Source organism: Coloeus monedula (assembly GCF_965178545.1).
Source record: "Coloeus monedula genome assembly, chromosome: 14".
NCBI lineage: Eukaryota > Metazoa > Chordata > Aves > Passeriformes > Corvidae > Coloeus > Coloeus monedula.
In genome coordinates, this window is record NC_138794.1 from 12,605,540 (window position 1) to 12,629,468 (window position 23,929).

Below are 23,929 nucleotides of genomic sequence, written 5' to 3' on the forward strand. Positions count from 1 at the left end.
GCATGTGGGTCCTTCCCTGTCCAGAGCAGATGGGTTGGATAAACTCCTAAATCCAAGATTTCAAGTACTGAGGAATTCAGTACATTCCCAGAAACTCATGGGCACGTTACTCCCTGATGTGCTGCACATTTCCTTGAGCTCTCTGCTTTCACAAACTGGGGTTTGTTTCTGTAATAGGGTTATCTTCAGGCATTCTTCTGATAATCTAAATTAATTATTTAATCTGTGGTAATAATCTTAATGGCTTGTTCTAAGCTTTGAAGTCTGTTCTTGACTCAAGTCCATTCTGGACTTTGAAGTCTGTTCTTGAAAATTATTTTCTCTGGGTATACCATGGCCTGTGTGTAACTCATGTGGATCTCCTCTGTAATCAGAGCTAGCGGGGTGGATGTGCTGTGCATGCCCTGGAGAGGAATCCCAAAGAAATCCCAAAGTCTGTAGGATTTTAATGACTGCCATCCTCTCACTGAGCTCTGCTGTGCTGCTGGTTTGCTTTGCCCCACAACAGGCAGATGCTGCTGGTGTTGTTTCGCTCCTGTCAGTACATGGGGCCACCTGTGTGCACAGCTGGGCGAGTGTTGGACAGGGATCATCCCAGAGGGAAATGCCACAGGAGCCCCCTGGAGCCCCAGGGGAACCCCCTGCTCTGCAGCAGCCTCACGTCGTGGCTGGGAGCTCAGCAGCCAAGGACACAATGGGAATGAGCTCCAAGGAAGCTGCTGCAATTAAACTGTCACAGTGGTATTAGCAATTCATCAAGTGGTCCAGATAGTTGGGATTTTTCATGCTAGGGGATAAAACGCCCTTTCACAGCTAACGTTCAGTACAGCCCAGAAAATGTAGGAGTCCATTGTTAGGGAAGTGAGGCTGAGCCCTCCGAAATGGGCCATGAAAGCGATTCCCACTGTGTGGGATGAGGTTTGTAAAGCCTTCACCCAGCTTGGGGCTGACCCTGACCTTGCTCTTGGAGCCGCGTCACAGGAAAAGTCCCCGCTGGAGAATTCCCAGTTGCTGGTGTGCGTGAGGAGTGGCCGAGCTCTCCTCCGCCTCCGGACTCCGCTCAGCCCAGTGAACATTCCCATTGTTTCCCCTTGGGAAGGCGCAGTCCGGTCTCTGTGTGCCTGAGGGAGTCTCTGTGCTGGCCTGCAGTGTCTCGGCTTGCCCAGGACTCTGGCACTTGTGGGATTTGGCTCCAGTCACCAGTCCGGCTTTGGGGGCACAGAGTTTATTGTGATGGGAACTGTCCCTTCCTGAAAATACACATTTGGGATGATCCAAAATGTTGAGCCACCAGGGTTTTTCTCAGGTTGTTTCTCAAGCATCTCTGCAGGGTCTGTAAATTCCTGTGCCATTACAAATGCTAATACTGCTCTGGGAGAGTTCCTCGTTCCTTGTGCAATATTGCAAACCCTCTTCTGGTCAAAGAAATTACTTTGAATGCTTTGTTTATTTTTTTTGTGTCATGCTCATGTGCAGCAGACTGAGCTCAGAGTCCTTTGGAACAGAGCACAGCAAAATGCACACGAGTTATTGAGTTATGGGTCTAAGTGTGGAGCCTTCTCCACATCAAAGGTGATTCCCGTGAATTAAAAAAGATATTTTATCAAAGTTGCAAGCATTTTATCAAGGAAAAAAGTCCTTTTTTCCCCTTAAATCCCTCAGAATCTCAGGAAAGCCTGGAGAGGTCTGAGAGGCGTAGGGAAAGGTGGGAGCAGAAGCAGCACAGGAGGAGAAGGATCAAGCAGCGCTCCATCAGCAGGGAGAAGTGGGTGGAGACGCTGGTGGTGGCAGACACCAAGATGGTGGAGTTCCACGGCAGTGACAACATCGAGAAGTACGTGCTGACCGTCATGAACATGGTGAGTGCTGGGCCCTGCGGGGCTGGGATGCAGGGAGCCACGGAACCGTGGAATGCTTTGGGTGGGGAGAGACTCAAAGCTCATCCAGGTGCACCCCTGACGTGGGAAGCGTCACCTCCCACGGACCAGGTGGCTGCAAGCCCTGTCCATCCCCTGCCCCATCCCATTCGAGGGATGGGACAGCCACAGTCTCCCTGCATCAAAGACCCCAGGGCTTGCCAGGAGTGATCCCTGGTGGAACCTTGGCAAAACCCCACCAGCAGGTTGTTCCCACCCTGCCCTCGCCATTGCTGCTGTGCCCAGTGCCCCAACCCCACAGGGGATGGGCAGGTGGCAGCAAACTTGATGCCAAAACCTCCCTGCAGGCAGGAACAGCTCAGCCAAGGCCATTTCACCTTCCTCTGGGGCTTGAGGGCAGTTCCCTTGTCCTTCCCTCCTGGGGACGGGGGACATGGCCTCCCAGGGAGGTGCCAGAGAGGACAGCTGAAGGAAGGAGAGCCAGGTTGTGGTGGTCTCCACTGGGAATCTGGGGGGGCTTTGCTGGCACCATGAAACAAGCAGATAAGTCTGGGGGAGGTGGCTCAGTCTGTCCCTCTGCTGCTGCCGAGGTTGCACCTCTGCATTCCAGAGGAGAGCTTTGGTTGATGCCAGGAAAGGTGAGATTGGGCAGAGGACCTCAGGTAACATCCCTGGATTTCTGGGGGGTGGTGAAGGCACCCAGAGAGCACTGAATTCCTTTGAGATGTTAAACACATCCGTTAGGAGTGAGAGCAGAGGGGTTCCCCAGGCGTTTCTGACTGAGTTCCAGTGTCTACACAGATCGTATCGAGTGTAAATGGATTTCATGGCAGGCCTCACTCTAGGCCCGTGTCTGTTCTTGTCTCCCATGTGGGGAATTCCCGAGATGTTGTCAACAGCCTGCAGCAGCTTCCCCTGGAGCTGCTGTTCCCGCAGCTGGAGGTGCCAGCAGCAGTGTCCCAGGCTGCTCTGTGCTCCCAGCTCTGTTCCCATGGCTGTCCCACTGCAGGTGGCGGGGCTGTTCCACCACGCCAGCATCGGGAACCCCATCAACATCGCCATAGTGCGGCTCATCCTGCTGGAGCACGAGGAGGTGAGGGCACAACGGGGACTGAGCCCTGGCAGCCAGGCTGGGATGGGCTGGGAGCTGGTCTGGAAAACCAGGCTCCCTCCTGGGCTGTCCTCATGGCCTGGCTGAGCGTGTGTGAGAGAAATCCAGGTGACCACATTTGCTTCCATGTCCTGGCTGGTAGAGCCAGGGGCAGTGTGGGCAGAGGAGCTGCAGAGTCTGGTTTCTGGGGTGGTTTATGATAACACAGTGTCAGTGAGGTGGCAGAGGGCTCTGGGTCACTGCATGGTCATGTCCCAGCTGCTGTGGTGGCTCTGGGGGGCCTGAGGCCGCTCAGGGGCTCCACAGCTGTGTCCTTCACCCTCAGCCAGCACAGGGTGTTTTTCTGCAGTGGTTCTTAACCCCTGTTACTGGATGATTTAATGTTTTGGTTGAATCACAGATGAAAAGAAAGCAGGAAAAGGGCTGTCTTCCCACCCAGCCTACAAGCTATAAACATGGAGCTATTCCATCTGGATGGCAGTCACTCCCAATTTTGCTCTCATGTATCTGGAATCAGACCTCTCCCCTCCCCATCCCAAAATCCAAACAGCTCCGGCAGATTTCCCTTTATGTTGGCAGGAGGACCTGAAGATCTCCCACCACGCAGACAACACCTTGAAAAGCTTCTGCAAGTGGCAGAAGAGCATCAATGTGAAGGGAGACTCCCATCCCCTGCACCACGACGTCGCCGTCCTGCTCACCAGGTGAGGAGCCCACGCGCTGGTTTAGTGCTGTAGGAGCTGCTCTGGCAGCTAAAAACACACCTGGCTGCAGGTGGGGGCAGGCAGGGGAACATCTCCGTGGGAGCTGTTGAAATCTCACTTTCCCTGCCTGGACACATGCATGTAAGATCTGTAATGTGAAATCTGGAGATATTTGGGTCCTGATGGCTGGAACTGCCGTGGAAGGTGTAGGGGGGTTGGAATTAGATGATCTTTAGGATTTCTTCCAACCCAAACCATTCCATGAGTCTGTGATTCTATGAACTGGTCTCAAATCTCAGGTTTAAACGTGGACACAGCTCCCAGTTGAGGTTTCCAAAGCAGGTTTTCACCGTGGCCCTGTTGCCAAGCCCCAGAACGGCTGGATCCTCCCAGTAGTTGTACACAGGGATTAATTCTCCTTTTTCCCTCGGAGGCTGGGCTTGGCAGAGGAGCCTCTGGGAAGCCCCTGACCTCCCACAGAGCTGGCAGGAATTCCTGCCTCTGGCCAAGTTTGTGTACCTTGCAGTCAAAGCCTGGTTTGAGGCTTTCAGGCTGCCGTGAGTTTGCTGTTGTGGTGGTTTGGGTGATGATTCACAACCCAGAACAGCTTTGTCTTCTCTGGGAAGTTGCTTTGTAGCAGAAATGAGGCACTTCAGGCCTTGTACTTTGATGGAACTGTTCTTCCTGGGTGGCTGGAGCTGCCCTGGAAAACCACAGCACCTCTGGGATGTTTCCCCAGAGCATTGCTTGATTATCCCCAGCATCAGCTTTATTTATACGAAGGAATAAACGTAGCCAGACTGGCCAGCAGCTCCCATTAATCAGGCTTAATAATGAGCTGGGGATAGTGGGAGAGGAAAGGGGAAAGGAAAGGTCATAAACGTTTTCCCTGTGGAAGGATGTTGGATGTCTCCATTCTCACTCCTGTTTGGCCGCTGTCTGCGTGCCGGGTCCTGCCGCCTCCAACGCCCTCTCTGCTCTGTGTCTGTCTGTCTGTCTGTGTGTCCTCGTCCCCTCGGCCAAGGAAGGACATCTGTGCTGCCATGAACAGGCCCTGTGAGACCCTGGGGCTGTCCCACGTGGCCGGGATGTGCCAACCCCACCGGAGCTGCAACATCAACGAGGACACGGGGCTGCCCCTCGCCTTCACCGTGGCCCACGAGCTCGGACACAGGTAACCCTCTTCCTCCTTCTCTTCCTGTGCATGCGCTGTGGGGCTGGAGAAAGCACAGGGGGAAGTTGGGAGACGGTTCCCAAGTGGTTCCTCGCTGGTGCAAACCCTGCCTTGCTCCTTGGGGACTTCATTCCAGAGTTAAGTTCTGGGTTGTCGCAGGTTTAATGAGAGCCACGTAATCCAAGGCAGCCTGGAGAAATTGCACTTGTGTATTGTCCTGTGGTGGTTTGGGAAGGTTTTGGAGCAGGGGTTGCCTATTGAGAAATTTTAAAGTAGGATTTGTCTGTAGTATCAGCGAGAGAATTTTGCTTGTCCCAGTTTCAGTTGAATTTTGACAAGGCCACTTGAACATTGCAGTTCCCAATAGACAGACATCTGTGTGTGGAAAAACACCCACCACTATGATGTTGTTGAGTATTCCTGAGTTTTCAGTGGGAAAGCTGAGATAAAAGCACAGGACAAAGTTCAGGGCTGTCAGTAGCATGTCCCCCAGGGCAGATCCCTGCTCCTGTGCCGGGAGCGGGGCCGGGGCCGTGCCCGGTGTCGCGCTGTGCCGGGAGCGGTGGTTGTGGTGGCTGTGGTGGTTGTGGCTCACCTCCCCTCCGTGGGCTGTGCTCTTACACAGTTTTGGGATTCAGCATGATGGAAGCAGCAATGACTGTGAGCCAGTTGGGAAAAGACCTTTCATCATGTCTCCACAGCTCCTGTATGACACGTCCCCACTCACCTGGTCCCGCTGCAGCCGCGAGTACATCACACGCTTCCTCGAGTGAGTGCTTCCTCCTCTTCTTCCTCACTGTGGGGCCTGGGGGGTCAGGGCCAGGGCACGGGGGGATGCTCTTAACTCTGAGATCGTCTCTCTAAGAGTGTTGGGGGTCTCTTGCCCAGAGCAGCTGTGGCTGCCCCTGCATACCTGGGAGTGTCCAAGGCCAGGTTGGATGGGGCTTGGAGCAGCCTGGGATAGTGAAAAGTGTCCCTGCCCATGGCAGGGGGTGGGATGAGATGGGCTTTAAGATCCCTTCCCACCAAACCATTCCATGATTCTGTGGATCCTCCCTGGGTTGCCTCACTCTGTGCTGTGAAGGGGGGTCAGGAGTGTTTGGGGCAGGCCCACGGCCTGTGGTTGCAGGGATAAAACCGGAGTGTTTTCCCTGATGCTCTCTGCAGGTTCTGCAGAATCTCTTCGATTCTCTCTGCCTGACATGGGCAAACCAGACCCAGCCAAATTCTTCCCTGCCTTTGTTTATTTTTAGCACCCATGGCTGATTTTTCAGCCTGTTGTTAGGAAGTTCCGAGGAGCACAGCCTGGAGTTTGGTTTGTCAGCCAGTGGCTTGCACTGGAGGAACATTTTCCTCCCTTGCTACGGGAAGGTTTGAAAACAGTGAGGAGCAGCGAGGGGAGAGCTGGGCCAGGGGCCGGCATTCCGTGGCCTGGAGGCTGCCAGGGCTAGGCTCCCCCTCCCAAATCCCAGCCTGGGACATGTGGGCTTGGCCCCGTGCAGGGGGAATTACTGCTGATTTATGGCATTCAGAGGAATGGAGCTTTCCCGCATCCGCAGCACCCCTGGCCCTCTGCTTTTAACCTTCACTTTGGGATGAAGAATTTCCTGCTTGTGATGACCCTGAGCTGCTGCGAGCTGTGATGGGGGAGACAGAGCAGCTGGAAGCTCCTCTGGTGGGGTTTTGCTCTCTTTGCTCCCCCAGAAGGAGCAGCTCTTCCTTGGGAGCGGCGCAGGGCCCGGCAGGCTTCTGTCACCGGCTGTGACACCCCTGGGCCAGGGGGAGGCCAGGGCCAGCACAGACATGAGCGTGTTATAATGAGATGTTGGCAGGAGAATGGGAAGGAGGGAGCCAGAAAACGGGACCCTGCTGACCTGGGTTTGCTGGATGTGCTTGGAACAGACCTCACGTTTGGAAAAACCACACTCTCAGATGATGGTGATTATTATTTTACACAAGATTATTATTATTTTACAAGCACTGCCGAATGTTTGAGCATCTGAAAGTGATTCCCGGCAGCAGCACGGCCCCAGCCCTGTGGGTCAGCACTGGCTGCAGCTGGGGTTGCAGGGTCAGGGTCTGCCTGGACATGCGGGGGCACTGGGAGAGATCCCGTCCCTGCTGTGGCAGCAGTGTCCCCAGGGAAGGTGTCCCCTTGCTCAGAGCAGTGTAGGATGCTGGCACAGGGTGGCTGGTGATGCTCCTGCGGTGGGGGGACCCTTCAGTCTTTGCTGTACATCAGACAACCAGATTTTCAGCCTCTTTCCAGTGCTAAAGCTCTTCTTCCATCACCCTCCTCTTCCCAGGGCCTGGGGCCTGCTGCCCTTTCCCTGCCCATGCCACTCCTCTGCCCATTCCACCAGCTCCGTGTTGTGCAGCTGATTCTTCCAAGCTCCAAGCCTTGCCTTTGTTTTTGCTGAATTCTGTCCTGGCTTTTTTGGACCCTTCCTCCAGTTCTCTGGGAGCTCTTGGAATTTTAATCCTGCTCTCAAATGTATCTGGAGATCCTCTCAGCCTGCTCACAGATGGGGATTTAATCATTGTTCCATCCACTCCATCCTCCAGCTCGTTAAGAAACGGGCTGGAACAGGCAGAGCAGTGCAGGCCCCTGCGTCTTTCCCTGTGGACTGGGATTTACTGCAGATCCCTGAAAGCCAGAGGGAAACTCAGGCCAATTTTTCCCTGCTTGGAGATGTGTTTTGGCCAATGGAACAGACCGGGAGAATGACTGTAAAATATTTAACAAAGAAATAGATTCTGGAAAAGCTGGAAGGCTGAGGCAGATCCCAGTCACCCCCAAACGGGACAGAGACCCCTCCATAAGCTGGGCAGTGCAGGGAGTACCCCAAGCAGGTCAGAGGAACAGGAGGCTCGGGGCAGTTTGTGGAGGACCTGTGGGGCCCCTGTGCCAGGATGCAAACAGGCAGAGGGTGAAGGGTCCAGAGCAGCACAAGTGTCACACCTGGGGCTCATCCAGGATGAAGTGCTGGAGCCTGGACTTTTTCCAGTAAGGATACCATTCCTTCCATTTTTAGAGAAAACTTTCCAAGTGTAAAGAATGGGATGAGCTTTAAGGCTCCTTCCAACCCAAACCATTCCAGGATTGTTACTTTATGGAAATATGTGCAGAGGTGCCATGCAGTGACCCCCCTGTGTGCCTGACGCAGGCTGCACCAGGACCCTGTGTCCAGCTGCCCAGTCCGTGCTCCATCCATCCCAGCTCAGCCCCACATCACCCACAGCGATCCTTCTCTTCCCACTGGGCTGGGAGCAGCAGGATGCTCCTGCTGTTGGGAGTTTGCAAATGGAGACTTTCAAGCCCCTGGGCTGCTGAAAGCAACCCATTTCCTGCTTTTTCCCCATAGGGAAATATAAGTATATTGCAGTAAGGATATACATGGGAGTTTAAGGGGATGTCTCCAGCCAAGGAAGCTGTTTGCAGGTGTCCAGTGTGGAATTTGGTGGGTGGGTTGGGAAAGGGAGGAGGGGGTGCTGGTTCTGCTGGGCATCACCCCAGGCACTGCCAGCACCCCAAAGCAGGAGCTCTCCTGCTTCCAGCCCTTGGTTCCGTGCTGCTGGTTTGGGTTAAAAAGGAATCTCATTTCAAGTTAATTCAGAGCTGTTCCCAATCACAACAAACCCGAGTAATCTGATCCACCACGGCAGCCTTGCCAGAGGCTTGGCCTTGCTGGAAACAAGTTTGTTTAAATCAACACTGGTGACAATTCCGTGTGTGTTTGGGAAGTATCTGAGCAAAAGCAGTTGGAGCAGCGGGATGCACCGCCCGCCTCGGCCTCTCCACTCCCACCTCTGCTCCAAAGAAATCCTGTCCAGCCTGGTTTGAGCACTCCTGGGGTGGCAGTATGGGGATGAGCATGTTTGGCTGCTGATAATCTCCTTTATTCCTGTTAGCAGGATCTGCAGGGACATTTCTGGAGGTTGTGGGTCCACCGAGACGTTTATGGTTGTTGCCCTTCTGTCTTTGCCCCTTTGCCTTCCCCATGTCCTGCTATCCCTGGGGGACATGGGGGCATCCCTCTGGGGGGCTCCCACCCTAAAAGATACCCAGAGGTGCCCATCCACACCAGAACAGCTCCAGGGATGGCAGAGCCAGGGTTGTGTCAGTGGGAAATGCTGATTGCTCTCATCATGGGACATTCATCGCTGCTGTTCCCCCTGGCATCTGCCAGAGGTGTTGGATGCCTGGGGTGACACTGCTGTGACCTGTCTCTTCCAGCCGGGGCTGGGGGCTGTGCCTGGATGACCCCCCAGCCCAGGAGGTGCTGGACTTCCCCCTGGTGCCCCCGGGTGTCCTGTATGATGTGGGCCACCAGTGCCGGCTGCAGTACGGCCCCTACTCCACCTTCTGCGACGACATGGACGTGAGTGGGGTCCCTGGTGGGCAATGGGCTCTGAGGGGCTCTGGGCTGGGGATTTGCTGGGGCTGTGCTCTCCCTGCCGGAGGGTTGGATCTGTGCCGGGATCCACGGCAGGAACCGTGTCCCTCTGCTTCCCACAGAGCGTCTGCAACACGCTGTGGTGCACGGTGGGGAACACGTGTCATTCCAAGCTGGATGCGGCTGTGGACGGCACAGCGTGTGGGGAGAGCAAGGTAACGGGGGGGACACCCCTCCATGGCCTCGGGGACCCTTGGTCCTGCACACACAGGAGCTGTGCAGGGTCCAGTGCAGGGATGGGCTCATCCTTGCTCTGCCCAAACACCCACTGCTCCCACTGCCCTCAGGGAAGCTTAAAAGTCCTGGGGAAAGTGACTCACTTGGGATTGCTTGAATCAGTTGGGAAGGTGAAACCCACAGTTAATGACGGTGGTGGGAGAGCACAAGGCTCTCCATCTGTTGCCATGGTGGATGGTCATCCCTGGGACCTTCCCCACTGCTGGGGAGGCACCTCTGAGCCCCTCTGGCTCTTCCCTCTGGGCTGACACTGAGCTGTGAATCCCCTTGCTGAGGGGTCTCCATGGAGGTTTGGGTTTGTTGTCTCCCTCAGATCCTCAAACAGCCCAATATCTATGAGTTTCCCATTGCTTGAGGAGCTCCAGGCTCTGGCAGAGCCCAACTGACCCCAGGCACCTCCATGCAAGCGAAGCGTGGATTTCCACAGGACAATCTGTGTGCTGCACCTCAGTGCTCCCCATCCTTAACCTTGTGTTCTCCCCTTGCTGCCTGTCCCCCCGCAGTGGTGCTTCAATGGCGAGTGCGTTCCCGTGGGATACCGGCCCGAGGCCATCGACGGCGGCTGGAGCTCCTGGAGCTCCTGGGCCTCCTGTTCCCGCAGCTGTGGTGCAGGAGTGCAGAGTGCTGAGAGGCACTGCAGCCACCCCACGTAAGCCAGCCCTCACCCTGGGGCTGCCCACACCCCCAGGACACCAGTCAGGAGTCACAGAACCCTGGGATGGTTTGGGTTGGAAGGGACCTTATTCCATCGCCTGCCCTGGGAGCGTTGCAGTGTGACTTGAACAAAGGGCAGAGACTCCACACTCAGAGATGTAAAACATATGCAGTGTCCTTTAGTGACAGAACAGCAAACCAGGCATTCTTAGAGCCTGATTCAGAGTTGTTTTGAAAAATCCTGCTGCAGTTTATCACCCTGCTGCATTCCATGAGCCAGTGCTGGCTCCCGCCTGCAAGTGTCCGGGCACTGCTGGAGGAGCTGCCACCTCCATCCCAGGATTTCTGGGCTGACCCATCTGCTCCCCAGATGTCCCCTTGGTCACCAAATCACTGTTGCACTGGATTCAGCCAAAACCCCCGGCTTGCCCTGATGTCAGAGCACCCTGGGATGGGGAGGAAAAGGGCTTCGTAGTGATATTCCAGGGGAGTAATTTTTACATGGCGTGGGGAGCTCTGGCAACCACAGGACTGAGCTCCTGATGTGCCCAGACACGTGTTGTGCCCATCCTCTTCCTCGGGTGACTTTGGCACGTGCTGTTGGGCTCTTGAGGGAAGTGCTCTGTCATCTCGGTCCTGCATCAAGACCTGGATTTGTGTTTGACATAAACTGTGGCAGAGGTGCCGTGGTTTATGGAGTTTTGGAGTGTTCCAAACACAGCTGTGGACAGGCAGGAGAGCAAACACTGGGGATTTCCCAGGCATTTGTTTGCTTTGGCCACTGGAGGTAAATCTTTAGCTTTGTGCTTGGGATGAAGTGAGAAAATGTGTGCTGGGCATCCCCCCCTTCCACAGCCATTCGCTCAGGGCAGGGCATGTAAACACAGCCCTAAAATAATCATTAGCTTCATTCTCTTCAGCAAAGTGTGCCCAGGAGAAGGAATTTTCATGAGGTCACTGGGACGTGGGCCATGGAGAGTAGTGTGACCAAAGGAAAAGGCAGCGTGGCAGGAGATGGTGGCCGTGTTGTGAGGGTCTGCTGGCATCTGAGAAAAAATTGTTGACGCGTCTCAAGTCTCTCTTGCTTTAAAAAGTCCTGTGTCAGCTTTGCCATTCCCTGGGGCAGTAGAGGAGCAGAGTCAAGAGGACACCCTGGATGGGATGGGGAGCAGCTCTCCGGAGCAGCTGCAGGATGGGCACCAGGCTGGACAGGGCTTGGAGGAACCTGGTCTGTGGAAGGTGTCCCTGCTCATGGCAGGGGGTGGAACAGGATTGGTTTTAAGGTCCCTTCCAACCCAAACCATTCTGGGATTCTCTGATTCTCAAATCTCTTTCACTCCAAGCCCTTCTGTGACTCCTGTTTTTCCCTGCCATGGACAGGCCGAAGTACGGGGGCCGGTACTGCCTGGGGGAGCGGAAGCGGTTCCGGATCTGCAACGTGAGGCGCTGTCCCCCGGACAAACCCTCCTTCCGCCAGGTCCAGTGCAGCCACTTCAACCCCATGCTCTACAAAGGGAAGCTCTACAAGTGGACGCCGGTGCCCAACAACAGTGAGTGGAGGGCAGAGACCTCAAACCTGGAAATGCTCGGACGCGGTCCCGCAAACGGCTGGAGTTGGCTGTTTGTGTCCCAGCGTTGCCTTGCAGCCTGTTCGTGCTGTATTTTGTGTTTTACACTACGGCTGGGCTTGCAGGGTTGATTTGTGTTTTCGGAGATGGGCCCGGGTGCTGGGGTTGAGTCTGTGCCTGCTGTGCCTGTTCCCCAGTTAACCCCTGCGAGCTGCACTGCCGGCCCGAGCACGAGTACTTTGCGGAGAAGCTGCGGGACGCGGTGGTGGACGGGACGCCCTGCTACGACAGCGACGCCAGCCGCGACGTCTGCATCAACGGCATCTGCAAGGTGGGGCCTCGGGGGGAGACAGGGACACCCCGGGCCTGGGAGAACACGGGTGGGGGCAGGACGCACCTGTGGGTGCTCAGCGTCCCCTCCCTCCCATGCTGAACCCACTCCTTTTGCCATTCCCCATTCGGGAGGTGTTCCTGATTCCCATGGGGTGTGTGGTATGGGCTGTGTCAGCCTCTGTGCTGGCCTCAAGGAGACAGAGTACCCAGGCCAGGCTGGATGGGGCTTGGAGCAGCCTGGTCTAGGGCAAGGTGTTCCTGCCCATGGCAGGAGGGCTGGAACTGGATTGTCTTGGATGTCCCTTCCAACTCAAACCATCCCATGATTCTATGAATCCTTTGGAGATGGTGCAGTTGGTGCTATGAATGATGTGGGAGATGCTGGTGTGGGGCTGACGGGGCTCTCTTGCAGAACGTGGGCTGTGACTACGAGATCGACTCGCACGCCGTGGAGGATCGGTGTGGGGTCTGCCACGGGGATGGCTCCACCTGCCACACAGTCCACAAGACCTTCGAGGACAGCGAGGGGCTGGGTAAGGGCACCTCCTGCTGCACCCAGAACACCGTGTGCCTGGGCCAGCACAGCTGGGCTGCTGCTGCTGCTCCTCCTTTGGAGGGGGAGTTTAATTCCAACTTGCCTATTTTTTGGGGCTAAGACTGCAGGGAACTCAGGTGGGCTCAGGGCAAGGGAGGGTTTGGTGCCCACTGGTGCCTTACAGAGGTGTAAGGATTGGCACAATGCTGGCAGCTGGGGGACACAGCCCCCACCCAGGGGACACTGGCACCCACTCAAGGACAAAAATCATCTCAGACACCTATGACTCCACCAAGACCAACGCCTGGTTCCATTCCCAGGTTATGTTGACATCGGGATTATCCCCGTGGGAGCCCGGGAGATCCAGATTGAAGAAGTGGCAGAAGCCGGGAATTTCCTGGCGCTGCGGAGCGAGGACCCAGAGAAGTATTTCCTGAACGGCGGCTGGACCATCCAGTGGAACGGGGACTACAGGGTGGCAGGGACCACCTTCACCTACAAGAGGACAGGGAACTGGGAGAACCTCACCTCCCCAGGGCCCACCGTGGAGCCTGTGTGGATCCAGGTACGATGGATCCTGCCTTCCTTGTGGGGCTGAGCTGCCGTGGTCCCTCATGGCCCCTCGCTGCATCCAGGGGATGGGCTCAGCACCTCCTCGAGGTGTGTTTCTCTGGGAGCTAATGCTGGAGCAGCCAAGCACGTGCTGCTGGCCCAGGGAGTGTTTCCAGCTCACACCACTTCCAGCTGAGCCTCATCCCCTTTGCAGCATTCTGCAAAATATTTACACAGGAGAGGGAGAGAAGAGAAAGAGCCGTTTCCTGAGGCCTTTCCCCTATCTTATCAAGAGCAGGGAAAGAACCCCCAGTGCTTCTGGCTGGGCCGGACAGTCAGGAGTGAGGGAGCTGCCAGTTCATGCAAAAGCTGTTGGGAGTCAGTATCCTTGTGACTGAGGCCAAGCCTTCCTCTGGAGAAACCAGTGGGAATCATCCCACAGATGATAGCACAGCTGCACCAGGCTGAAATCCCTCGTGGTGCCAGGTGTGGTGCAGAGGTGGTGATGGCCGCGGAGCTGCCCTGGACCCCCAGGATTCCCCTGCCCCGGCAGTGACGGCCCAGCCCAATGCACCCTCCGGAGCATCCCCGGCTTTGCACGGGTTCACCCGGAGCTCAGACACCCTGAGCAGCCAAAATCTCCTGCCTTTCCTTCAGCAGCAGCTCAGGGTGGGATATGAATGGGATCCTGGGCCCGCTGCTGCCAAGGGCTGCTGTTAATGGGAACACTGGCGTGCTCGGCACCCACAAATCACTTTCTGGGATTCATAACCTAATTAAAACCTTCGGACAAGAATGTTTCGATACTCATGGAGAGGTTTTGGAAAGACGCCCTGGCTCCCGCCAAAGCTCCAAGAACAACAAAGCTTTGGTAACAAAGGGAGTGCTTAGGCTAAGAAAAACAGGGATAAACTCCCAGCCCTTGCGAGCGCGGGTGTGGGAGGTGCTTTGAGCAGGACTTGTGTCAACCACAGCAGCAGCCGGAGCCCGTTTGGAGTGGGAAACAATTTAGGAAATTCCACCCATGGGCAGGGACACCTTCCACAGACTGGGTTACTCCAAGTCACATCCAGCCCTGGTGTGGAGCTGGGCACAGGGTCACGTCCTTCTGGCCGTGCTGGGTGGGTCCTTCTCTCCTGAGAAGCCCCCAGGGCAATGCCACCCCCCACTGCCCTGCCTGGCCACCCCCTGACTGTCCCCTGTGTCCCCCAGCTGCTGTTCCAGGAGACCAACCCTGGAGTAAGGTACCAGTACACGATCCAGCGCCCGGCTGACAGCGAGAACGAGATTGAGCAGCCTGAGTTCCTCTGGCGCTTTGGCTCCTGGACCACCTGCACGGCCACCTGTGGGACAGGTGAGTGCAGCCCCACGGGACACCCACTCTGAGCAGTGGAGCGTCCCTGGGGAGCCTTAGAAATTCCTGGGTCTTGGGTTTCACGAGGTCTTAGGGGAAGAAAAAAGCGACATCTGCTGAGGTCACGGCTCCGGTGCCCCAGTGGCACTCACTATGAACCCCAGGGCTCTATCGGCGCTTTGCTCCCGGCTCGGTGTCCTGTTACCCGGCAGGGGATGGAGACAAAAGACCTTTAGAGAAATCAGGGAGTGTGGAAGGGCTGGTCTCCTGCCTGGCTGGGCCTCTCCAGGGGGGAGAATATCCAGGGTTTTACAGAGAGCACTGGGGTCCCACACTGTGTGTGTGTGTGGATGTTTGCTTCCCCCTGTCATGCCCCACTGCACTGCTGGCTGGGTATCCCAGGGTCCCCAGGGCAGCTTTTGGGGCAGCTGGTGCAGAGGGACATTTCTGGAACTCTGCCAGGGGAGGCTGGGACCAACAAGTACTTCCTCGAGAGCAGCTGGCACTGGAAAAAAGGGGAATTCAAGGACACTCATGCTTTCTAGGTAGCACAGAGTGCCAGGACATGGGCTTCATTTAAAACCAGCTTTCCTTTGTATGATTTGAGTGCTTGGCTTCCAGAACAGAAGGGAAATAGAGGAGTGAATCAGGCAGGAGTCAGGTGAGGGTGAGCAGCTGGAGGAGGCCTGAGCCCCTCTTCCTGCACTGAGTGATGGCGTGAGCTGAGACGTGGATTTGGGAGAGCTCACACTGAGCCTCTGGTGAGTCCCAGGGCCCTGTAAGCTCCCAAGTGCTTGAGCCAGAGCCCAGCTCAGCAGCTTCAGCAGGGTTCTGTCAGTCTCAGCTGAGCTCGTGGTGACAGCTCTCCATGTCACAGGTCAAGTACATGTTACAGAAACAGGGACAGAAGCCGGAGCGAGACAGTGTGGTGAGGTCACCCTTAAAAACCCCTGTGAGCAGACTGGGGACACGAGGCTTTGGCCAGTGATTTATCCCTAGGCTGGGCTGGGGCAGGGCTGCCCAAAGAGCTGGGTGCTGCCCCTTGGCTCCCCACGGCCCCCAGAACTCCCAGTGCACACAGTCTCCGGTGGCTGGGTGTGACTCTGGGCAGTGGTGCCAGGACGGTGCAGCTCTGTGGCTGCAGCATTTCCAGCTGCCATCCTGCCCCAGCTGCACCGGTGCCATGGGGCTCTGTGAGGGCGTTACACCCTCAACACAAATCAACTTGCAGATTCAAGTGGTGGTTTCATTTTATTTCCCCTGTTTTGGTGGCCCAGGCTCACCAAGAACCTCCTGCCACCTGCTGCCAGAGGGTGCTGGGTGGTTCAGTTCGGTTTCCAAAGCCGAGCTGGTGCCTGTGTGGTGTCAGCGCCCTCAGGGCTGTCAGTGTCCTGTCGGTGCCCTCAGGGCTGTCAGTGTCCTGTCGGTGCCCCCAGGGTGCCCTCAGTGTCCATCCTGCCCGCAGGGGTGCAGCGGCAGGTCGTGCACTGCGTGGAGAGGCTGGCGGGCCTGGTGGAGGAGCGGTTCTGCGACGCGCTCACCCGCCCCGATGACCAGCAGCGCACCTGCAGCGAGGAGCCCTGCCCGGCCAGGTGTGACCCCACCCTGCTCTTCCCCTCTCCCTCACGCTGGGGATGGGTCCCAGGCCTTGCTGATCCATGACAGCATCCCTGGCATTGCCTGACTGCTGCAGGGCATTGCCCACCTGCAGGCTGAGCCTCACAGGAGCTCCCATCCTGGCAGGATGCTCCCCTCTGCCTCTGTGCACATAACCCTGGCACAGCTCGGGGACTGTCCCATCCCTGACCCTCTGTCTGGGCTCCCAGAGCTTGGACTGACACATCTGGGATCCTCCTTTCCCCATGGCCCCACGTGACAAGCAATGGGATGGATCCTGCTGCGCGGCCACTTGCTCTGGCTGAGATCTTTCCCTTTCCCCTTTTCTCCTTCCCCTTTCCCTTTTCCCCTTTCCCCTTTCCCAATTCCCTCTCTGCAGGTGGTGGGTGGGGGAGTGGCAGAAGTGCTCGGCCACGTGCGGCCGGGCAGGGCTGATGAAGAGGACGGTGCTATGCATCCAGAGCGTGGGGCTGGACGAGCAGAGGGCCCTGCAGCCAGCAGACTGCCAGCACCTCGCCAAGCCAGATGCCACCACACCCTGTCACCCAGAGGTCCCCTGTCCCTCCCAGTGGGCTGTGGGGAACTGGTCCGAGGTGAGAGAGAGCGTCGGGGAGGTCCCAGTGTCTTGCAAAGTGGTGGGAGCTGGGAATAGGTGCCCCCAGACACCCCAGCCTGCCCAAGAGCGATGAGTGTGCTCCTGGTCACAGAAGATCCATGGATGAGTCTGTGTGGGCTCAGCAGCTCCCATGGACAGGAATTCCATTGCTTGGAGAGGCCTCAGAGTGAGGAAGGAGCGTTGGGCATTTTAACTCTGCCCCATCTCTGAGCTTTGCAGCTCCCTCACACAGGGTGAGGGTCACACTCTGGGCTTGGCACAAGGAGGGCAGAAATGAGGTTTTCAACTAGACACGGCTTGGAACAGCCTGGTGGAGTGGAAGGTGTCCCTGCCCATGGCAGGGAGTAGAAGTGGATGATCTTCAAGGTCCTTTCCAACCCAAACCATTCAGTGGGGTGATTAATGGTGACACTCTGTGTAACCTTGATTTATTTTTGTGTTTCTGTGAATCAGCTTAACCACAGGCTGAGGGTTTCAACCAGAAAATTATAACTCCTAATTTAAGCAGCCGTTCCAAAAGTGTTCAGAGTGAAGACAAATATCAGGAGAGAAAAGAGAGAGCCTGGGAACAGAGCTTGTTGCTAAGGAACAAATGGAGTCAAATGTGAACGGAGAATTTGAAGCCTAGATGAGAGCAAGTTGCAATTATTTTTCTAGGGGCCCACAAAAGCCACAATTAAGGGCTGAGAAAGATGGATGCAATGGTTTAACAGGAAAATTATGGCTTGTTGGTGGGTCAGTGCTGGGCAGGGCCAGCCCCAGCCCTCACAGTCGTCCTCTGTGGTGCTGGCACCAATGGATTTGTGAGCCCAAGAGAAATGTGGTTGGGATTTTGAGGTTCTGTAATTTTTCTGTCCTTTAATTTAACGGGAGAGCCCTCTTTCTTTTCCATTTCCACCGCCACTACAAGTAGGGGAATTGGAGGGGCTTGGAACCCAGAACCGTGGTCCTTCTGTCAGCAGTACCAGCAGGGTGAGGCAGCTTTGTCCGTGCAGAGCCCAGGCAGGACACGTGCCCATCCAGCACCGGAGCACCCGGCACTGCCACGCCAGAGGGGCTCTCTGGGGCTTGGGTGGCCAACAAACTGTGTAAACACTGGGACTTAGTGCCTTAGAAGGACACTGAAGCACTGTACATCCAGCTGTATGGACTTTCCAAAGAAGCTAAAGCAATCAGAAGGCTGGTTTGTTGTTCATTAGTTCCCAAACAGGATGGCTGTGACCTGGCAGGAGCACATCCTGCCGTGCCAGCCAGCCCTGATGCCTCCTGCCCAAGGCTGAACCCTCCTGGAAAGCTTGGTGTGTTCCCACACAAGGCTCCTAGCAGCCCTCATTCCTTATCTGTGTCCCAAGGGCTTTCCTGATAACCCAGCCTTGGTAAATAACCTCCCTCCTTCCCCCCTGCAAGGGCTGTGATACCTAGAGTTATCTCCTGGATGGAGCTGGTGGCCTTTGCTGGGAAGTTTCAGCTTTGTGGGAGTTGACCTCTGTTTTCCCTGGTTTGGCAGTGCCATCCCAGGGGGAGGAGCAGCTCCTTGCAGCCCTCTCACAGGTGTTGGTGTGTGGTAGTGTTTGATTCCAGCTCCTGGAAATGCCTGGTGGTGGCCACGTGGTGTTGCCAGAGAATCCTGGAGCGCTCTGGGGTGGGACCTTAAAGCTCATCTCATTCCACCCCCCTGCCATGGGCAGGGACACCTTTCACAAGTCCAGGTTGCTCCAAGCCCCAAAAGCAGCAGAAAATGCTGCTGTTCTCCTTTCCAGCTTCTCAGATTCTTTTGTACTGATCCATGTCAAAGAGCCCATTATGGGGGGACAGGGTGTCCCCAACAAAGCTCCTTCCTGACCTTTGCTTTTTCCCTACTCGGACAACGCCCATGTTGTTATTCCCTGCTTCAAAGAATGCTCTTCTACAAGAAGAGATGCAATTCATGGCAATAGGTCACAAGAAAGACCTATTAGATCATCTTACCCCTGCCCTTCCCAAAGTCCATCTCCTGGGAAAACTGCTTCTGGCTGGAGTGCAGGTCAAGGATCACCCTGAGCAAAGTCCGTGCAGCACCAGCCCTGCTCTGTGATGGTCTCCAACAGGGGAAGCCCCAGAGGGCAATTTGGGCAGTTATGCTCTGCTTACCAGTGTGACCAGTACCCCACAAGTGGGACTGGCACAGGAGCTGTCCAGGGACCCAGGAGGGTGGTGGGAGCAGGCGGAGTGACATGGAGCCCCGTGCCCAAAGCACTGTGGCACAGGGGACAATGGAGCCGCCACAGAGGGAGCACCGGTGAGGGCATGGACACCGCTCCTGGCCTGGCCCTGCAGACCTGTCCCTCTCTCTTCCCTTCCCAGTGCTCCGTGACCTGTGGAAACGGGACCCAGAGACGCCCTGTCCACTGCAGCAACAGCACCGGGGCTGCGTGTGACCCTGCGGAGAGACCCAGCCCGGAAAGGGTTTGCTCCTTGCCACAGTGCCAGAAGAAATGGGATGGTGGCAATGCGGACTGGTCTGGCAGCGGCTCCTCCAGCAGGGAGATATTTAATGAAATCCATTACATCCCCAGCAACCACATTGCTAAATTTAACCCCTTAATCCCAAACATCCCGGAGTCCAATGATGTCAATGTCATCACCGAGGAGGACTTCTCAGCCAGGAAGGGAAATGTCTTTGTTGATGATTTTTACTACGATTATAACTTTATCAACTTCCATGAGGATCTGTCTTACTATCCCTTCACGGAGAAGGAGACCAAAGGTGAGGAGCCAAAGCCAGAGCTGAGCACTGATGACACGGAGGGGCCCCTGGAGCTGCCCACTGAGGCCCTGCTCACCACCGACCTGGGAGGAGAGAGCGAGGGCACCAGTGAGGAAAACACTTCTGCTCCTGTGGATGAGCAAGAGACAGAGCCTGGGGATTTAGCCACAAATGACCTCCTGAGTGTGGTCCCTGAGGATGTGGGATCAGTCACTCCCAGACACACCACCCCTGGCTTTTTGGGTGAGGAGGGGGAGGATACAGTGCTTGTGCCCCACTCTGAGCACCACCCACCCACCCAGAGCTCCGTGAGCCGCGACTCTGCAAAAAGCCATGGCCACCTGCCCTGGGATGAACCCCACCAAGCTGTGCCCACCAGGACCAGCCCTGGGCAGGATGCCCCAGTCCATGGCCTCGCTCCCTGGGATCCCCACCCAGCTGATCCAGTGCCCACAGGCTGGGGCAGTGCTGATGTGGATGTGTCCCATGGGCCGGGAGCAGTGGGCAGCGGCGGTGATGGCCTTGTGAGCACAGAGGGATATGGCATGGCCGGGTCTGCAGGGAGAAGCCATGAGGACTCCAGGGAAATGGGTCTGGCCATCACCAGAGACATTAATGGTGCAGCTCCCCAGCCCACAGGGCAGCACGGGTGGGCAGGAATGCCAGAGGGGATGTTGGACACGCAGGCAGGTGGGCAATCCCATGGGATGGAGAAAGTAGATCTCTCCTTGCCCGCTCCACAGGCCCCGGGCTGGGAGGTGGCAGGGAGTGCTGGCAGCCCCCATCCTGCTGTGAGTCCCCCTCCTGTGGGTGCTGATGTGGCCCCCGTGGGGCAGGGAGGGCACCAGCTAGAGCTCCACAGCCCCACAGCCCCCTCCTCAACCCCCTCAGTGGCCACAACAGCCCCTCCAGTGTCCTTGTCCCCTGCCATGCCCGGGCCAGCCACCCAGCTCACCTCCAGTGGCCTCACCCAGCAGGATGCCCTGGCCCCAGCCATGCCCACAGCCCCAGCTCATGGCTCACCTGCCCACAGAGCAGAGTCCCCCCTAGAATGGGGGACAGAGGGGGTGTCCCAGCTCCCGGATCCAGCATTGCCCCACACCGAGCTGACCTCCCATGGGACCCCACTCAGCATCACTGCACCAAAGGAACCCTCACCGTGGGCACCCCCAGGGACATCTGCCTCCAGTGACGGGGGGCACGAGTTGTCCCAGCCCACCCCTTTGCCCCCCCCACTCTGGGAGAAGAGGCTGGAGGAGGAGGAGGAGGCTCTGCTTCCACCATCGACCACCGCAGCAGCCACTGCCAAGCCCAGCTGGGAGGTCGGGAACTGGAGTGAGGTACGTGGTGAGCCCTGTTAAAAATATGACATGGCCAGTATGGATGTGAGACCTGTCCCTGTCCTGGCTGGCTCTGGGACATTGCTCTTGGCAGCAGCCAGTGGCTGGGGTCATTGGTGCTAGTTAAGAGACAACTGGTAACCAAAAGTGAAAGGCACCTCCAGGCCCAGGGTGCTGCCCTATTTTCCCCTGAGCTGTGGGCAGCCGTGGCCATGGGAATCCTCCTGGGAGCAAACACTAAGGAGGGAGAGGAAGGATTAGAAAGAAACAACTGGAATGGGCTATGTAGGAGCATGTTCCTCCTCCTTCCCTGGGCTGAAAGCTGCCTGATGTGGGATTGCTTAGCGGGGAAAGGTCCTCTCCCCACATCATCCCACAGCCCCAGTTTACCCAGCACCCTCCCAGTGCCCATGGAAGAGGCAGGAGCTGAGTGCCCAGGGACCTTTCTGCTGGGTCAGCAGGCTCCCTCGTTGGCCAGAGCCAGAGCTGGGGGGTCAGGGGCGTCGGGATGGAGAGCAGCAGGATCCCTGTGTTGCAGTGCTCGGCCACGTGCGGCGTGGGCGCGGTGTGGAGGCCCGTGCGCTGCAGCAGCGGCAGTGACAGTGGCTGTGCCGCGGCCGACAGGCCCGTCCCTGCCCGGAGGTGCTCCCTGAGACCCTGCTCAGCCTGGCGTGTGGGCAACTGGAGCAAGGTAAGGGAACCTGCCGGGAGGGAGTATCCCCAAAACGCACGGGACAAGGCGGGTATGGGGTCACACCTGCTCCTGGGGAGGGCTCTTGCCCCATGGCTCACAGAGGCAGATGGTGGAGGTTTGCACTTGCCACAGAGTTTAAACTGCTCATCCCACAGTATTTTCATTTTTCCTGCTCTTGGGCTGGTAAAAAACGTCAGGAATTTGCAAAAGCTAAACAAAGTGATTTGAAAGGCCAGGTTGGGTGGAACTGGGCAGCCTGGTCTAGTGGGTGTCATCCCATGGTAGGGGCTTGGAACAAGGTGGTCTTTAAGGTCCTTCCCAAACCATTCTGTGGTTCTATGATTTGTCAGTCTCTGGACAATGTTCTGGCCACTCTGCACTGCCAGGGGATGTTTGCAATTGGGTTGGGTGAATTTGGTAGGTTTGGTGATGGGGAACAGCCCTCCTTGTTCTGGGTCATTGCTGTTCCTTGGGATCATCAATTCTTTAAGGCATAAAGACTGTGCTTGTCACAACTGGAAACCTCCTGGTTTCAGAGGGGTGATAGTGACAGATGAGCTGCACACTGCTCTAGCTTGGCGTAGAGCAAGAGGGGAAAGGAGGTTGAGTGTCAACTCAACCCATCCCAATGCAGAGCTTGTCCCTGGGGTCACCTCCCATTCCCACAGGGATTCCCCCTGCACCGGCCCTCGCTGCCCTTCCCCAGCGTGGTGCTGTGTCCTTTCCCAGTGCTCCAGGAGCTGCGGCAGGGGCACAAAGGTTCGGGATGTTCACTGCATTGACACCAGAGACCAGCGGCTGCTGCGGCCCTTCCACTGCCAGGCCGTGCTCTCCCAGCCCCCGGCACAGCTGCCGTGCCAGAGCGTGCCGTGTCTGGACTGGTACACGTCCTCCTGGAGAGAGGTAGGGGCTGGCCGGGGACACAGCTCGTCCCATCCCCTGCCAGAGCACGGACACCTTCCGCTAACCCAGCGTGCTCCAAGCCCCGTCCAGCCTGGCCTTGGACACTTCCAGGGATCCAGGGGCAGCCACGGCTTCTCTGGGCACCCTGTGCCAGGGCCTCACCCCCTCACAGGGAACAATTCCTTCCCAGCATCCCATCTACGCCTGTCCTCTGGCAGCGGGAACCCATTCCCTGTATCCCGTCCCTCCATCCCTTGTCCCAAGTCCCTCTCCAGCTCTCCCAGAGCCCCTTTAGGCCCTGGAAGGGGCTCTGAGCTCTCCCTGGAGCCTTCTCCTCTCCAGGCGAAGACGCCCAGCTGTCTCCAGGGCAGAGGGGCTGCAGCGCTCAGCCCCTGACGGCGCTGCCCGCTGTGTCCCGCAGTGCTCGGAGCCGTGTGGCGGCGGGGAGCAGGCGCGGCTGGTGACGTGCCCGGAGCCGGGGCGCTGCGAGGAGACGCTGCGGCCCACCAGCACCCGGCCCTGCAACACCCAGCCCTGCACCACCTGGGTGGTGGGGTCCTGGGGGCAGGTGAGCGGGGGCTGCTCCCCTCCACGGGGAATTGCAGCGAACGGGGGGATCCCAGCCCTCCCGAGCGCTGCGGTGGCGCTGGGGTGGCGCCGGGGGCTCTGCGGGACACGGGGAGGGGTCCCCCAGCCTGACCCCGGGGTGCCGCTCCCGCAGTGCTCGGCTCCCTGCGGAGGGGGCATCCAGCGGCGCCAGGTCAAGTGCATCGACACCAGGACGGGGGTGGCCGAGGAGGACAGCAGCCTGTGCGACCACGAGCCCTGGCCAGAGAGCACCCAGAAGTGCAACCCCCAGGACTGCGACAGCTCCGAGCCGGGTGAGCAGCAGTCAAAACCAGTCTGAAAAATGATGTGGGAAGTCTGTGGGGAGATAGAGCGAGTGTTTCATACATGGATTGTGTAAGGCTGACTTGGGTAATTGATAATTAAGTGGGAATGTTATAACCGTCTGTAAATGTCCAGAGCATCTGTCCCTCAAGGGGCCAAGCAGGGTTTTGCTGGCACGGATGTGAGCTGGCATGTGCTTGTTGGAGTCAGCAGTGTCACCCAGCACAGGGACACCCGAGGGACCCCTTGGGCTGTGGGGTGAAGGGATCCCATTCAGGGGCAAGGGGCATTCAGGAAAAGGAGGGCAGAGGGGAATTGCCAGTGATGGAGCTCTCAGGAACCTGTTTAGTGGTAAAGTCCCAAAACACAAGAACTGTGAAACAAGCTGGGCCCAGCATTAGAAAATGGAATAAAGGAGGAGTTCTCCAGCATCTTCAGGTGTGTCTGAGCAAGTGCCCCAGGGAGCCAGCCCCGTTTTAACCCATTTTTCATTTAACTGCCGTGCTGCAGCCACAGTGCTTGGCCACACCACGGGCACTCACTTGGCTTCTCCTGGCTCCTCCACT

General features: G+C 57.1%; 1 protein-coding gene across 1 annotated transcript in view; it reads left to right on the plus strand.

The window, feature by feature from the left end:
* Positions 1-23,929, plus strand: part of ADAMTS7 (ADAM metallopeptidase with thrombospondin type 1 motif 7) — a gene marked incomplete at both ends in the record, with an annotated part of 32,665 nt that overhangs the window by 2,512 nt on the left and 6,224 nt on the right. The window contains 20 exons of the mRNA XM_082290626.1: positions 1,663-1,859; positions 2,887-2,970; positions 3,568-3,692; positions 4,717-4,866; positions 5,492-5,635; positions 9,104-9,248; positions 9,386-9,478; positions 10,064-10,209; positions 11,595-11,764; positions 11,980-12,113; positions 12,528-12,648; positions 12,971-13,215; positions 14,415-14,556; positions 16,022-16,148; positions 16,553-16,766; positions 19,133-20,875; positions 21,414-21,566; positions 22,299-22,472; positions 22,894-23,040; positions 23,194-23,353. Coding sequence (XP_082146752.1) covers positions 1,663-1,859; positions 2,887-2,970; positions 3,568-3,692; positions 4,717-4,866; positions 5,492-5,635; positions 9,104-9,248; positions 9,386-9,478; positions 10,064-10,209; positions 11,595-11,764; positions 11,980-12,113; positions 12,528-12,648; positions 12,971-13,215; positions 14,415-14,556; positions 16,022-16,148; positions 16,553-16,766; positions 19,133-20,875; positions 21,414-21,566; positions 22,299-22,472; positions 22,894-23,040; positions 23,194-23,353 — 4,614 coding nt within the window. The remainder of the gene's footprint in view (positions 1-1,662; positions 1,860-2,886; positions 2,971-3,567; positions 3,693-4,716; positions 4,867-5,491; positions 5,636-9,103; positions 9,249-9,385; positions 9,479-10,063; positions 10,210-11,594; positions 11,765-11,979; positions 12,114-12,527; positions 12,649-12,970; positions 13,216-14,414; positions 14,557-16,021; positions 16,149-16,552; positions 16,767-19,132; positions 20,876-21,413; positions 21,567-22,298; positions 22,473-22,893; positions 23,041-23,193; positions 23,354-23,929) is intronic.